The following is a 15,277-nucleotide window of genomic DNA, read 5'->3' as shown; positions in this document are numbered from 1 at the left end:
ACTGCCAGAGGTTCCCCGCTCTGCCCTCACCTCAGTGGGATGAAGTACCTCCCACTCTGTACGCTTCTAACGGTAGAATACATGTGGGTATTATGGCTGATGTAACGGAGCCATTAAAAACCACTTCTGATTTCAAAGTGGCCCTTTGCCATGATTATTTTCTCAATCAAAATTAGCTGCTCAAGGTTACACAACTAATCAGTGGCAGAGTCCTTGAACGCCGTACAGAGAAATTTTTGCTTGATCCAGTAAGCAGTGCTCAGTCAGTAAGTCAATTAACAGATACTTATGAAATGTCCACATAAATACAAGCTACAAAGAAGTACAGACGTTCTTTGAGCAGTGAGCTCTGCGTGTTTTTTAATTTTTATTTTTTAAAAAAGATTTTATTTATTTGAGAGACAGAGAGAAAGAGCACGAGCTGGGGGAGGGGCAGAGGCAGAGAGACAAACAGAATCCCGGAGGAGCAGGGAGCCCGGTGCGGTGCGGGGCTCCATCCCAGGATCCTGAGATCATGACCTGAGCCAAAGTCAGACGCTTCGCCGACTGAGCCACCCAGGAGCCCTTTGTTCTGAAGGATAGCATACGTACGGAAAGGTGTGCAAATCCCATTGTGGAGTTTGACAACTTTTCCCAGACTGACCCATTACAGATCAAGAAACAGCCTCAGCAGCGGCCCGCAAGTCCAGTCCTGTCTCTCGTCACCTCCCAGCCAGCCCTGCCCCGGTCTGCAGCCTGACAGCGTAGTCTTGCTTATTTTCATGTTATCCAAGTGGTAGCATACTGTAGGCTTTTCCGGGGAGGAACGACATCTCAGAAGAATTGTTTTCAAAGGGTTCACCTGTTCTCATCTTCGGGCGGGTGGAGAGGACACCAGGTCAGCAGAGCCCTGCTCCCTGGGCTTCTGCCCTTCTCACACTCGTCCAGAACGTAGCCAGGAGGAGGGAGAGTCTCCTCGGTGCCAGCACCAGCTGCCGCGGTAGGGGCCAGCATGTTAGTAGTTGATGGTAGCACATAGGCTCTTCTAGGAAGAGTGGAGAGAACAGGGAGGTATTCAGGTTGGCTGACTGCCAGCACCATCGCCAGCCTCTGTGACCTTGACCGAGTCATCTGAGCACTTGGAACTTCAGCTTCTCTCCTGTGCCATGGGCGGGCCGGCTGCAGTTCCTGTCAGCGTGAAGTTCTGTGCACCATGAGATACAGGGGGCTTATGCTGAAAAGCTTGCAGGAAGATTGAAGCAAAGCTAAAATTTTATACAAATGCCATTTACTGTCTCCTCTTCCTTCCACCCACCTGCCCACCCACTTCATTCATTGTAGAAATCCATGAGGGCTTTAGAAGAGAAATGTCTTAAGACAGCACTACCGTTTCAGACCTACGTTTGGTCCACCTGACCCTCATCAGAGGGATCAGACCGTCAGCACCGCCCACCAGGAGCTTGGCTTAGTTGATTTCACTACTTAGTTTATTGTAGTGAGCGTGGTAGTAAGTGCACCCTTTCCCTTGTCCTGGTTCTTTCCCCTCTTCCTGCTCCCTCTCCTCTCTCCCTGCCCCACTCTCTGTCATACCCTTGGAGGAAACCATGCAGTTAATTGGCCACAGGGGTTCCCAGTAGACAGGATATGACAGCGCCTCTCGGTTGATCCCAGCCTGATGAGTGTCTGGTGGCTGCCCCCGCTCCTTCTCTGGGAAGGCCGGGATTTTGATTCAGATCAGGGAAGGAAGAGGGGTGCTGCTACTGGGCGGCTGTGACGAGCGAGGGGCCGCTGGACTGGTGGCAGGGTGCTCAGGGACACGTGGTAGGGGCCCTCCAGCTCGGGCAGGTACTCGGCATGCCCTCTCTGGGGACGTGGGAGAGGATGGTGTGGGGCTGGAGGGTCTGGGCTTTCCAAGGGGAGAAGTCCAAGGAGGGGGGCTGGCTTTGGTCCTTCCCCCCAACTTGGGGACTGGTGGCACTCCCTCCCTCCCTGTGTCGTGGTTCTTCCGAGGGCACACCTAGGAGCTGCTGCTGATCAGTGTGGTTCCTGGACAGGCCTTTTATCTTTTTACAGAGGAAACCGTTTCTGTTCTCTTAAGTGTAGATTCCGGCCACAGGCACTGACCACGTGGGTACCACACACAAGTGTGGACAAAGGCACACCAGCACTTGCATTTGCTCTCTCAGGCTCATGCACAAGATATGGCTGGTGGAATGGTTTCTGTTTGTTGATGCTGTTTCCTGCTTCCCTTTGCTTTGTTTATGCTCTTCGGTGGCCCTGAATTTTTACTTTTCAGATTCCGATTTATCCCTTGCCAGTCTTATGATCTAGATTACAGCAGAGTTGATTGAGGTCATTATAATTCTTTTGAGACCTTAGCACTGGGTTCCTACCAGAACAAAGAGAGATGAAGATGAACATCTAATTTCTTTAGTTACGTATGGATTGAAACAAATTTACCATACTTCTTCCAGATAAGTTAATTACAGCCCAATTTTCATTAGGTTTCCCTCAGCCAGAGGTGCTCCTTAGCTGACTGGGCTCTCCCGAAGCTATTGAATTGGACTCTCCAGGGTAGGGCCTGGCGTCTGTATCATGAAAAGTCCTCCATGACTTTGATGCACTGGTGGTAAATGTCCCTTCCAAGTCTAAAATCCTGTTACTTAATTTTATAATTCTTTTTTAAAAAATCAAAGTAATATGTGCATATAGCTCTAAAATCCCACAATACTGAAGAGTAGAATAAGAGAAAGCTGTTTCTTTTCTCTGCCCGTCCCAGAGGGGGTGGTCCGATTGGTTCCTTTCTCGTCCATCTATGTAATTTTTCCCCTAGTTACACATTTGCCAGTTACTTTTATTTGCTAAATTTTTTGTGAACTTATGAGTTCAGTTTTTTACCTATATTCCAGTAGATCTGTCAAGTGCTATCAATAATTATTCCAGTGCTCAAATATCTATTCGTTTTTAAAAAATACCCCTCTAGCTCCTGTTGGACTGGCTTCGTCTCTGGATCTAGTTCATGGACGTCTTGTGGTTTCTCTCTCTCTTTCCTTTTCTGGGTCCTTCTTTGGCTTCTTTTGTCCTCTTTTCTCAAGAAGAGGAACACGGGACAGATTTTTTGAGTGTTTGCATGTCTGAAAAGGCCTGTTTTACCCTCAGACTTGAATATCAGGTGGTTGTTATTTTTGTAGAAGATTTGAAGGCACAGCTCTCTTCCGTCCAGCTTTCAATATTGTTGGGAAACCCAGAGACTGTGTCATTCCTGATCCTTTGTGAACTGATTTCTCTCTAAGGACTTTTTTTTTGGTCTGTTGTTTTTAGCAATTTGATTATTATGTGTCTGGATATAGGTTTTTCTTGGGTTAATCCTATTTGTGGTTCACTGACCTTCTGGAATCTATAAGTTTACGTCTCTTGCCAAATTTGGGAAGTTGCCAAGCATTATATCTTCAACTGCTTTTGAGCTTTGCGCTTACTTTCCTCATTGTGAGACTCCGATGACGTGAACGTTACTGTCCCCTGGCCCCTTGAGGCTCTCTTCTTGGGAGCCATTCCACCGCTACAGAGAGGGGTTGCACATTCTCGCCACAGTGGGATTGGCCCGGGGGTGTCCGGGGAGTGGGGGGAGATGAGGGGAGATTAGCTGATACCCTCACCTGTGTGGGAGGCAGTATTTGAGAGGGATGCTTTGGGGAAGTTGGGGCAGAATTAGTGTTAGCACGTGGAAAACAAGGGCGGTGAAGAGAGTTGGGGGAAGGTGCTGTTTTGGTGCCCTGGCCCAGCACTGACGCACAGTCTTACAGGTGGGTGTCAGCCTTTGGACGCACATCTGTAAGATCGCGTGATGAGGGGGGCGCCGAGTGGCGGGTCCTGGTTGCAGGGAGGAAGGGCTTCACGCGGTGGATGAGTCCTGAGCCGAACTAGCTGCTCTTTTCATGGCACATCCTTTTGGGCATTTGGCAGGCATTTTCTGGAAAATGAACAAAGCGAGCTGGCACTTTAAGGAAAACAACCGGAAGTGTTTGTTGCCGGTGATGAAATTTGGAGATATTGAAGAACAAGATAGAGAAGATCCATGTAGCTTAGTGAACCAGTATTTTACAGATGACCAGTGATGATGACAGAGTCATCCGTGGGTAGAGAATCTACTCAAAGTGCACGATAGGCCAGTAGATTTTAATGCCATGGAGTATGGGTTTATTGCTATGGTTTCAGACTCCACATTGCAGATAGTCTTAAAGAAGCTACCACGTGTCGAGTTTTGGTGTAGCATCAAAGATAGTATGACTGTCTCAAAAGGCTCTTTAAAGTGGCCTCCCCTTTCCTGTGACGTCTGTATGTGAGGTGCGACTTTCCTCCTGTATGTCGACCAGAACCGCATTTTGTAACAGATGAATGCAGACGCAGATGTGTTAAACCAGGTATTAAAGAAATTTGCAAAAAAGGTGGAACAGTACTATTCTCATTAATTTTTTTGTAGAAGTCATTTTTCATAATAGGTGTTTTTGTTCAAGTGTCGTGGGTTAATACTTTTAAATGAATGATTAAAGAAATATTTTTAAAATTTCTCATCTTGAGTTTGAATACAGCAAATACCAATAGATACAGCCACTTAAAAGTTGTTTGGGTTTCTTCATAATTTTAAAGAGGGCAGAGACGTCTCGAGACCAAGTAAGTTTGAGAAATTGCTGGTTAGAGTTATTTGCCCTGGAAGCCACTCCCGAAATGGGTGGGTTAGCCCCAAACACACGGGTGTGCTTACGAAGCTGGTTCTTGGGGAAGACCCAGCACAACAGAAGTTACTTAGAACGCATCACCTTGGTCTTTTCATCTTCCTCCTGGTCCTTGGCGTGAGGGAAGCACTGTGTGGCCCTCACTGCAGCCCCCCTCTTTGCACAGAGGCCCCTACCAGGCCCGTGGCCCACCCCACACAGCCTGCAAGGAGCACAGGAACAGCCCGCAGGAGTGCAGGGCGACCACGGGGCTGAGTGACGAGCGCAGGGAGGAGAGGAAACTTCACGGGGCCAGCGAGTCTGACCAAACCACTTTTCTCTAGAAAGGTGAACAGGTGTGGCATTTTGTCCTGTTTGGGGGCATAGCAGTTCCCTACATCTGGTTAAACACAGAAAACCCCCAGTTGTGTCTTCCTCGGTCCAAGGTGACTCTGAAGTGAGTGATGGAAGAGGAAACCATGAGAGACAGGCTCAGCAGCGGAGGAAATGAACGGGTAACAAACTTTCTGCTTTTTATTGCTTCTTCAGATCCTCTGTCGATGGGGCCTCAGAAAGCTCTGGAAACCATCGGTGCGAATTTGCAGAAGCAATACGAGAACTGGCAGCCAAGGGTAAGTGCTCTTTATTTGCTTTTCTCTTTCTTTCTTACAGGGAAGCTTCAATTCCTTGCTTTCATACAGCCTTTGAATCCAAGTGAGAGGTTTTTACGGACCCTCAGCTCCCGTCCCTCAGTGGCCAGACAGACACTCCTCACTGCGCCCCCTCCCCAGTGCTGTGGACGTGCCCTGTCATGTGTGAAGGTGCCCGGGAACTTGTGGGGCCTGGGCTGGACAGTCTCTTACTCATTTGGCGTGGGTTTCCCCCACAGACTTCAGACACTGAAAAGCATTTCTCATGTTACTCTTAAGTCATGGTTTTTCTTTTGCACAGGAAACATAGTTTCAGTAACTTTCCTGCAACCTCAACTAGTTAGAGCTATTTCTCCCGTCTTCAATTTTCAGACAGTTGAGAAAAAAAGGACTCAACATTGAAAAGATGACACCTATTATATGCTTTGTCTTTGATTCAAAAGGTAAGGTTCTTTTTAGGGAGCCAGCCACCAATTACTGTGCCTTTTGTTGCTTATATCTTACAGTTTCGTGGTTTTGTTTTTTTAAAGTGGAATACAGTAACTGTGTCAAATTGCCTTTTAAGATCTTAAGTTTTCTCGTGAACCACCCAAGACCCATTTCCTTTAGCCTTGCTCTTTAGCTGGTTTGAAGATGTAATAATTGTAGCAGCAGATTAGAAATTTGGGGTGTTCATGGAGGTGCCTTTCTGTTCCACTTTGTGTGGCGGGCTGGCTCTGGAGTTCTCTACAGGGTGCAACCATGGTGGGTGGCGGTGGTCTTGCTCACACGGCTCCCGAGAGCCTTTGCGGTCTTCGCCCTTCCTTTTTGAGTGTCTGCCTCATGGAAGCAAGTGGCTTAGGGCCCCCAGAGAACCCTGCCTGCTTGGCTTTCATCTGTGGACTGTTTATCCACGTGACCTGGAATTAGGGATTCTTTGCACGTCATTTGCATTCTAAGAGAACAGCCAGAAATGAATCTGTGGGTGGCTGTCACCATGCCCACAGGTCATTTCTGCTGCTGCCCATAGTTGTGGGATGACTGAGTGGTGGGGACCACGTCCCTCTGTGTCTTAGGGGGCAGCAGGGTCTAACTTGTGGAGTCGATAACCACAGACCCCCAGTCTTCAGAAGGCAGTGTCTTAGTGATGACTTTGATCTATGCCTAAGGGCTTTGCTTCTTCCTCTGTGGGATTTGTTACCTCTTGCTGGTTACATAAAAACTCTGGAGCCTTTCTCGTGAGGGTACAATGCCTTTGGGCTTGGATGAGGAACCGAGAGTTCCATGGTGTATCCCTTTGAAGACAGTTGAGATGCCCACTGTTGTCAGTAGAAACTCGCTTCTTTGAGGACTTTGAAGGCACTCCGGGATCTCTGCGACACTCCCCAGGCGCTGAAGGGAGCGCGTGTGGTGCACACAGACTCTCAGTCCGCGTGTGACAACACACACAGGTAACGTCTGTCGGGAGACTTGACGTCACTGGCATCTAGAAGGTGGAGAACCAGCAATATTCAAATTTAAAAGAACGCCTTTCTGACTTACCTACATCGGACCATCTCCTGGGTTTGACATCATGCTTTGGCTTTTTGCTGGGTTCATTTATTTAAAAGAGAATGCAACCAGATAAATTCAGATCTACCAACTGCGTTCTTCACAGAACAAGCTCTGCTGTTTTAATTACGTTCTTCCTTTTAAGGAAATATTACATGAGAAGATACGGTCTTTCAGAATATGGGTTTAATATTTCTAGATATTGTATGTTTATTCCATTTGGTATGATTTACAATTTTGGGGAGTGCTAAGAGTTGATTTACTGCTAGCTTTATTATTAGTTAACTTGGTAGGCATCAGCTAGTTCATGCTAGCTGGCAGTAAATGGAATCTTTGAAAGTAGGATCTATTATTATTTTTAATCTAAATTTCTTTCTACGAGCAGATCTCTCCTATGGCATCTGGAAGAGGCATTACCATGTAAGGCAGGCAGCATTTACATATAGGGACATGATCACAGATCCAGAAATGACGGTAGAATCAGGTCTGGGGTTGAGAAGTCACCTTCTCGCGGTGGCGGGAGGGTGACCGTGTGAGATGAGCGGTAGCAAAGAGGGTGCAGTCCTCCAGGCGGATGTTGTTAGTCTGAGACATGTGTTCAGAGTTTCATGGGATTTCAAGAATGGATCTGCAAGGTAATGTTTTGAAGGAGAGAGGCAGTTCAAGAGGCTCGTGAGGGAGGGAGTTTCTAGATTGTAGAGTGCTTAAGAAAAGGTGTGGGTGCACGGGGCTGGTGGGACCCCGTCGGGGCTGGTTTGTAGGGAGGGATCGGAACATGCCAGCCGCACTGTAGAAAGGAGCCGTTCATGCCGCCGACCGAGTGGGCTCTTTCGCCTGCATTCAGGAAGCAGAACTACAGCAACGGATACTTAGTATTTTGTTTTGAATGTCAAGACGATTGCATTCATTTTTAAGCATGATAAAAAGGTTTAAAATTTTGCTGCTTCCAACTGTTAGTGGGATGCATCTGTTCAGAAATGAGCCTGAGCTTAGTAAGGGGTGCGTCAGGAGGGCTTGCCGGCTTGCTGGTGCCGTCGTGGGGCTGTGCTCTACGCGCCAGGCAGTAACAGTCCGCACTCTGGTGCGAGTGGCATGCTTCTCCGCTTTCTGGAAGCTCCTGTGGGTGACAGGAGAGGGAGGGAGGCTGGCCTCATGCTGCCTCCCAGAGTTTGCACAAAACATGAGACAGTTACCAAGCTCAGATGTTCTGTGCAAGGTGGCCTGTTCCTAACTGTAAGTCAGGGTCTTTTGAAACATTGCAGAGCTAAACACACACCACTTTACTGCGTTCTACAGGGCTCTCGAGTGCTCTGCGTAATAGAGGCTCATGTGCCATCTGCAATAAAACAACGGGAGTGTTAGTAAATTTCTAGACCTTTGAGGCAGACTCCTCTAGATCTGGTCTCCTCTTCCTCCGTGTCCTGTACTACGAGGCTCAGAAAGCCGGCGCAGCTGGAAATGAGGTCCTGTTCATTAGTGTTGGCATGCCTCCGCAAGGCTGTGGGTGGGACACGTGGGACCCTGCTACCGACCACGGGAACCCTGCCCACCTCGTGCCTCGGAGAGCCAATGTCCTTCCTCGTGTTCTCCTCCTTGCTTTTCTAGCTTTAACTCTGCAGGAATAGACATTTTGATAAGGGTGATTTGGGGTCAAGAAGGAATTTAGAGAAGCCATGATGGTGATATTTTTTTTCTGAGGCTGCCAGACTGTCAGGCCCAGATTTTCTTTCCAGGCTGATTGAACCCTTGTCTAAATAATTTATCAGTTTGCCACCAGTGAAATACTTCTTTTGATTAAATTTAAGGCTCTGCCTTACTACCTTGTAGGTACATAAATTGGTGTCCTGTAGGAGACCGAAGGAAGAATGCCAGCTGTTGTTCCAGCTGACTGTCGTGTGGGGAGACCTCACTCCTGTCAGGGGAAGCCCCAGCTGGGCGTGTGACTGGGTGACAGCAGTGGGGATTACAGAGTCGGGCGTATCTGGTGAAGAACGCATGTTTCCGAGGCTTTCTCTAAGCACTCGGGGCTTCTGGCAGTTTAGTGCAGGGCGTAACGGGCCGGAGCCGATGGGGGGGGGGGCCCACAAATGAGGGTCTCGTCCTGTCGCTCTGTCCCTACAGTGCTGCAGACCCGAAAGCAAATGGAGGTGGGAATGTTTATAGCTCACTGTAAGGCGGGTGAAGGAGCTTGGCGAGGCGTCCACTGTTGGCGGCATCTGACTGAGTGCATTTTGTCCCAGTAACATAGCAGCCTGCACGTGTCTGTGAAAGGGGACAGAAAATGCCCTTTGGAGCCTCCCTGGAGCGCACCCTGTGTGTGGTAGGCGCTCCTCCGGGAGGCAGGTCTGCGGATGCAGAGGCGGTGCAGGTGAGCCGTGGCCGTGGGCCCCAGGGGGCGGGCGTGCTGGGCACTTCTGAGGACAGGGTGGGATCGTGCATTGTGTCCTGTCCTGCAGTTCGCCGTGCTCCCCTGCTCGGTCACGGCTGCTGTGCGGTTGAGGAATGGAGGTCGGTGTGCCGGTTAGACCTGTGTTTGTGCTTCCCGCCCGGCAGAGCGCATGCAGGGCCAGAAGTCTGTCTGGGACGAAGCCGGGCTCCGCCACCTGGTCATCAGCCAATTGCAAATAATTGTTGCATTTGAATTTGAGTGACAAAGGCCTTTCCTTTGTTTTTTTTTAAAAGATTTTATTTTTTGACAGAGAGACAGCGAGAGAGGGAACACAAGCAGGGGGAGTGAGAGGGGGAGAAGCAGGCTTCCCGCCAAGCAGGGAGCCCGATGCGGGGCTCGATCCCAGGACCCCGGGATCATGACCTGAGCCGAAGGCAGATGCTTAATGACTGAGCCACCCAGGTGCCCCATCCTTTGGTTTTGATCACAGAGCTGCTTGCGTGCTAGGAGAGCATGCTTGAACAAACAGCACTGCTGACTGGACTGTTTGGTGTGAGGGGGCGTCCGGGGGGTGGGCTAAGGCCAGTGGACAACTTCGTTCACTCTGGGGCATTCACGGGCTCGTTCTGTAGGTTTTAGGCACGGGTGTTGTTTGCCAACCCCAGCACTTAGGTATTGGCGGGGTTGTGGGTAGGATATCTCCTTGCCTCTTCCCTGGGATGGGGCGGATGGCGTGACCCTCATCTCAGGGAGAGAGCATCCGGTGGCCTGTTCAACGAGCTGCCAGGTGTTCAAGCTGGGAGGTGCTAGGGGAAGGGCTCTACCTGGCCAGGTCGCTGGGCTGCAGCCCACCGCACGGCTGGGTGACCCGCCGCCCCGGCCTGCAGTGTCCTTCCTGGGGCTGGTCACAGTGCTTGGGACCCACAGCCTGTGGCGCCTCCCTCTTTGGGGTGGGAGTAGGGGCAGAGGAGTGTGCGTGAGCGCTGACAACTCGCCCACCTGACTCCCTTCAGTGTCCTGGAGTGAACTTTATACAGGGATGCGGTAAGGCTCACAAGTGAGTGGGTTCTGCCTTGTCTTGGGGTTTTCAGAGATGGATGTGGGTTATCGAGGGAGGAACCAGCTTTGCCATAGGAGTGGGTGCTCCGCCCTCCCCAGGAGGTGCTCTGGACGGATGTGTGGGATAGGCCCAGGTGGGCTGTTTGCTCCCCCACTGTGACCGTAGTCCCAAACCGACCTTGCGGCGCAGCTAAGGGGAGAGAGCTGTGGCCGCTGTCATGCCATCGTCCTGCCCTCCTGTCCCCCGTTCCTTCGCCAGCCCGGCTTTCCGGTGGGCCCTGCCATGGGCCTTTGTGCACCATGCTTGTGTTTCTGTGGCACACCGCAGTGGGGCGCACAGCTGAAGGGGGAGGTGGGGAGGCGCTCACGCCTCCGTGGCTCCTGTCTGCTGTGAAGCACTTGGCACCGCCGCTCTTCAGCTTGCGTGGCAGAGCAGGCAGAGCCTTCTGGCTCTCTTGGGGTTAGCTGTGGTGTTTCGACAGTGACCTAACTGGCTTCCCCCCGGAATGCGGAGATTGTACCTGTGACGGACACGAAGTTACATTTTTGCTTCGGCCGTGAGCATGTCCCCGCACTCCCCCTCACCCCGTCCTCACTCACTGCTTGCCCGACAGCTGCTCCGCGCGCCGTGTTCAGGGAGAATTTCGATCTGTGCTCCTGTGCAGCCCTGTCCCCCGAAAACCAGTTTCTACCCAGCTCTTCCTGCTCACCCTGCCTGCCAGCGCATTCCATGAGCGCAGAGAGGCGGCGGCCCTCCGCCATCACTCAGCAGCTTCGAGGCACGACCGACAAAGTCTTTAAAAAACACAGAAACTCGTTAAAGAAGAAGGAGAAGGAGGAAGTGATGTTGCAGCCCGTCTGGAGGGTGAGCAGCCTTGCGTGGCTAGACTCCCCGGCTGTCTGCGGCGGCCTGTGAGGGTCGCCCTGTGCCGTGCCGCCACGGTGCGGTCCCTGTGGTGACTCCAGCCTCTGCAGGTACAGGGTGTGTGACAGTCCTTTTGGGATTTGGGCCCCCACGGTTTTGAGCGGAGCACCGCTGAGCATGGAGGTGAGGCCACTGTCGGGGCGGTGGACTCGTCAGGCGTCCCCGCGCACCCTTCATGTCCCTGCAGCACAGGTCACCGGCAGCCCCTTGCTTCTCGCCTTCCATGGGCAGGAGTGCCTCACGGGCAGGGAGAGCTTACCAGGACGGATGCCTCCTTGCTGCCATCGTGCCGGGGGTGGGCATGTGGCCTGGGATCGTGGGGAGAACACACACTTGTTGAATTGTTGCGGTGCTGCTTTCTAGAAATGGAAGTTGAGAGCTTACCACGGAACGTTGAGGGTTTGTAAATGTGAAAGGTGGGTTAACGGGGAGAACAGGATGAGGTGGGGTGTCAGCTCTGAGGGGTCCGCCCCTGCTCTGCCTGGCGCCCCTGCTTCGCCAGCCCCCCTGCTCCTTCCGCCCACCTGTGCATGCGGGCTTGCTGGTAGTATCGTGTTTTCACAGAGAAATAGGGCTTAACTCTGTCCTTCACAAGCCCGTCAAGGATCTGGTCTCTCATCTTCACGATCTTTTTAACGAGAGAGCTATCTCTGTGTGTGACAAACTGCAAATGAGGACCAGGCGCTGTCTGCGCAGCTCGAACACTGCAGCTCAGGTGCCTGAGTCCCAGGTTTCGTGTGCGGCGTTGGCTTCCTGAGTTAACCCGGAGCCCCCGGTGCTGAGCCATGTGCAGACAGCTCTGGAGAGCGTCCTAGGGAGGGAGGTGAAGACGTCTGAGGAAGTGCCGGCTCTGGGAAAGGAGAAGCTACAGAGCATGAGGCAGTGGGGTGCAGAATCTGGGGGAGGCGGTGAGGAGCCCACCGTATGCTCGCCATATGTGACTGGGAAGGGTTGTCAAATCCGGCTCCAGCCAGATGAGAAAGTGCTGATCCAGGGGGGTAGTCGCAGACTGGAGGGGAGCGGCCACTTCTGCTCGCTAGATTTCATGCCATTGGGAAACCATGTGTCGCAGCAGTGGTCGTGAATTGGGCGCTCACGACGGCTTCTGGGTACCCCTGTCGTAAATGTCAAGGAGTTAATTGTTGGTGTGATAAGCAGTGGAGGTTTGAGGCGTGGAGACGGAATTCACAGAACACAGTGTGAAGGAGTCGCACGCGGTGTGGCCCGTGTGCCGGACCTCTCTCGCTCAGCATCAGGGTCACGTGCGTGTGCTGTTGCTGGATCAGTGTTTTAGTCCCTTTCACAGCCGGAGGAGTTCGCGGGACGGACACACCACATTTGTGTGTCCATCTCCTGATGCACCCTTGGGCTGTGTCTACCCCTTGGCTCTCAGAGCAACGCTGCTGTGAACGTTTGTGTCTGAGTGTTTGCGGGGACGTGCGCTTTCAGTTCTTTCGGGCGTCTCCCTGGGTCGCGTGTAACTCTGTGTCAACCTTGAGGAACTCCCGTATCGGCTGTGCCATTTTCCATTCTGGCGTCATGTGAGCTCAGTTTCTCCCTGTCCTCATCGACACTTGTCATTTTCTGTGTGTTTTGTTTTAAAACTATTATTGCGGTGCCTGGGTGGCTCAGTCATTAAGCGTCTGCCCTCAGCTCAGGTCATGATCTCAGGGTCCTGGGGTTGAGCCCCGAGTCAGGCTCCCTGCTCCACGGGAAACCTGCTTCTCCCTCTCCCTCTGCTGCTCCCCCTGCTTATGCTCTCTCTCAAATAAATAAATAAAATCTTTAAAAAAAAAAACCAAACTATTATTAAGATGGCCATCCTGGTGGGTGTGAAGAGGCATCTCTTTCTGGTTTGGATTTGCATTTCCCTAATAACTAGTGATGTTGAGCACCTTTTCTTATGCTTATTGGCCGTTTATTTGCACATCTTCTTTGGGAACATATCTATTCAAATCCTATACCGTTCTTTAGTTGGGTTATTTGTCGTAACTGTTGAGTTGTGAGAGTTCACAGTGGAGACTTCAAACTGACTGAGCCAAAGTTTTTGTTGAGAGGACTTGTGTCCTTTCCAAGTAATGTATGTGATATCTGCTGATGACCTCATAGCAACATTTAAGTCCTAAAATAGTCTTTGGCCTGTTCAATTTGTCCCACTTATAAACGTTTATTAAGAGGTTCTTAATACCTCTTAATACCTCTGGGCGCCTGGGTGGCTCAGTTGGTTAAGCGACTGCTTTCGGCTCAGGTCATGATCCTGGAGTCCCTGGATCGAGTCCCGCATCAGGGAGCCTGCTTCTCCCTCTGACCCTCCCCCCTCTCATGTGCTCTCTCTCTCATTCTCTCTGTCTCAAATAAATAAATAAAATCTTAAAAAAAAAAAAAAGAGGTTCTAGGATTACATCAATACATGTACTGTGTAATTAGGTATTTTAATATATATTCCACATGATTTGCCAGGTGTTTGGTTTTAAAAAGCGGTGGCCCACTCAGCCTGGATTGCATGATATGGAGAAACTTCTTTTTTTCTTTTTTTTTTTTTTTTAAAGATTTTATTTATTTATTTGACAGAGAGAGACACAGCGAGAGAAGGAACACAAGTAGGGGGAGTGGGAGAGGGAGAAGCAGGCTTCCCGCGGAGCAGGGAGCCCGATGCAGGGCTTGATCCCAGGACGCTGGGATCATGACCTGAGCCAAAGGCAGACGCTTAACAACTGAGCCACCCAGGCGCCCTATGGAGAAACTTCTTGTCAAGGTCATTCGGTGTGGAGCAATAGGGGAGGTGACCTCTATGGACTGGGGGGCCCCAGCAGCTGTCAGGGGCACTTCCACAGCAAGTGACTGGTCACCAACATGCTGTGTCCCCTGGGTCTCTTGTCTACTTTAGCTTTACTAAACCGTGCAGATCTTTCCTGGACCCCTAGTGCCCGGTGACTTGATTTTCTTCTCTGATATATTTGTCTTTTTGACATATTTGCTGATCGCCTGCTCAGAGGAGGCTCCACCTGGGCACAGGGTCCCAGGATGAACCAAACGCAACCCTGCCCCATGGGGCTCATATTCTGGGGGTTGTCACCCTGTGTCCTGTCATGGTCATGGTTTGTGAGGCCATGAGCCCCATGATTCTAACATCACCTTGTGATGTTTCCCCTCTACTTCTTCAGCCTCAGCTCTCTGCTAGCTGCAATTTTGGTTGGATTTTCAAGATTCAATTCCCCCCAGAAGAGTGTTCACCATTCCCTGGGTGGCCAGGCTGTGTGTTGAAAAGGCACGTACTATCCCAGGGTAGAGACCAGAGGACATGCGCGCCAGGTGCTTGTTCGCAGTGAAGGAGAGAGTGAGGCCCCCAGACCCCACACCTTGAGTGCCCCGGGCCCCCTCGGCCTGTGGGTCCACTGTGACACTGACCTCACAAAGGCCGTGTGGCTGCCCACCCCCTCCATCTCGCTGCAATGAAAGGAGCCCCCAGATAGCTGGGCAGGTGGGTGGGTGGATGGATAGTTAGGATACACAGATGCGCACATTGATAGGTCCGGCTACCTGGCTTCCCGCGCATTTGGATGCCCTGCTGGGAACATGCCCTGGGGGACTTAGCCCGGGGCTGCCTCAGGTGTTCCTAGTTACTCTTTCCCTCCTGGTGTCTTGCTGTGTTGATTAATTCTAGTCCCACAAAGGTGTAGATACACATGTAGGTAATCCCTGAACTGATACACAAAACATTTGTCATGGCGAGTTTAGGGTAGATGCAGAAGACTTTGACCCTAATTCCTTCTGTACACCTTGCATTTAGAAATCCTGAGTATTTATTGCTTGAATAATGGGCAGCTGATCTAAAGTAGCCACTCTCCACGTGGCACCTTAGTGTAGGACGGGGCATGTGGGGCAGAAGGAGCCACTTGGGACTTTTGCCTTTGGGTCGTGAAATTTACATGTAGTTTGTTCTGACTTTTTTATCTGTCTCTTGTTTCTGTGCCTCTGTGTGTGTGTGTGTGAGTGTGTGTGACTGTGGGTGATGTGTGTGGTGTGTATGTAA

At 51.0% G+C, this 15,277-nt stretch overlaps 1 protein-coding gene across 1 annotated transcript in view; it reads left to right on the top strand.

Moving 5' to 3' along the window:
• Window positions 1-15,277, top strand: part of RPTOR (regulatory associated protein of MTOR complex 1) — a 316,057-nt gene that overhangs the window by 73,194 nt on the left and 227,586 nt on the right. Inside the window, exon 3 of the mRNA XM_035025828.1 lies at window positions 5,241-5,323. Within this exon, the coding sequence (XP_034881719.1) occupies window positions 5,241-5,323 (83 nt within the window). The remainder of the gene's footprint in view (window positions 1-5,240; window positions 5,324-15,277) is intronic.

This window comes from Mirounga leonina, unplaced genomic scaffold (assembly GCF_011800145.1).
Source record: "Mirounga leonina isolate KUSES-001 unplaced genomic scaffold, KU_Mleo_1.0 Mir_197, whole genome shotgun sequence".
NCBI lineage: Eukaryota > Metazoa > Chordata > Mammalia > Carnivora > Phocidae > Mirounga > Mirounga leonina.
The sequence above is the reverse complement of the archived record's forward strand: the minus strand, read 5'-3'. Positions and strand labels throughout refer to the sequence as shown.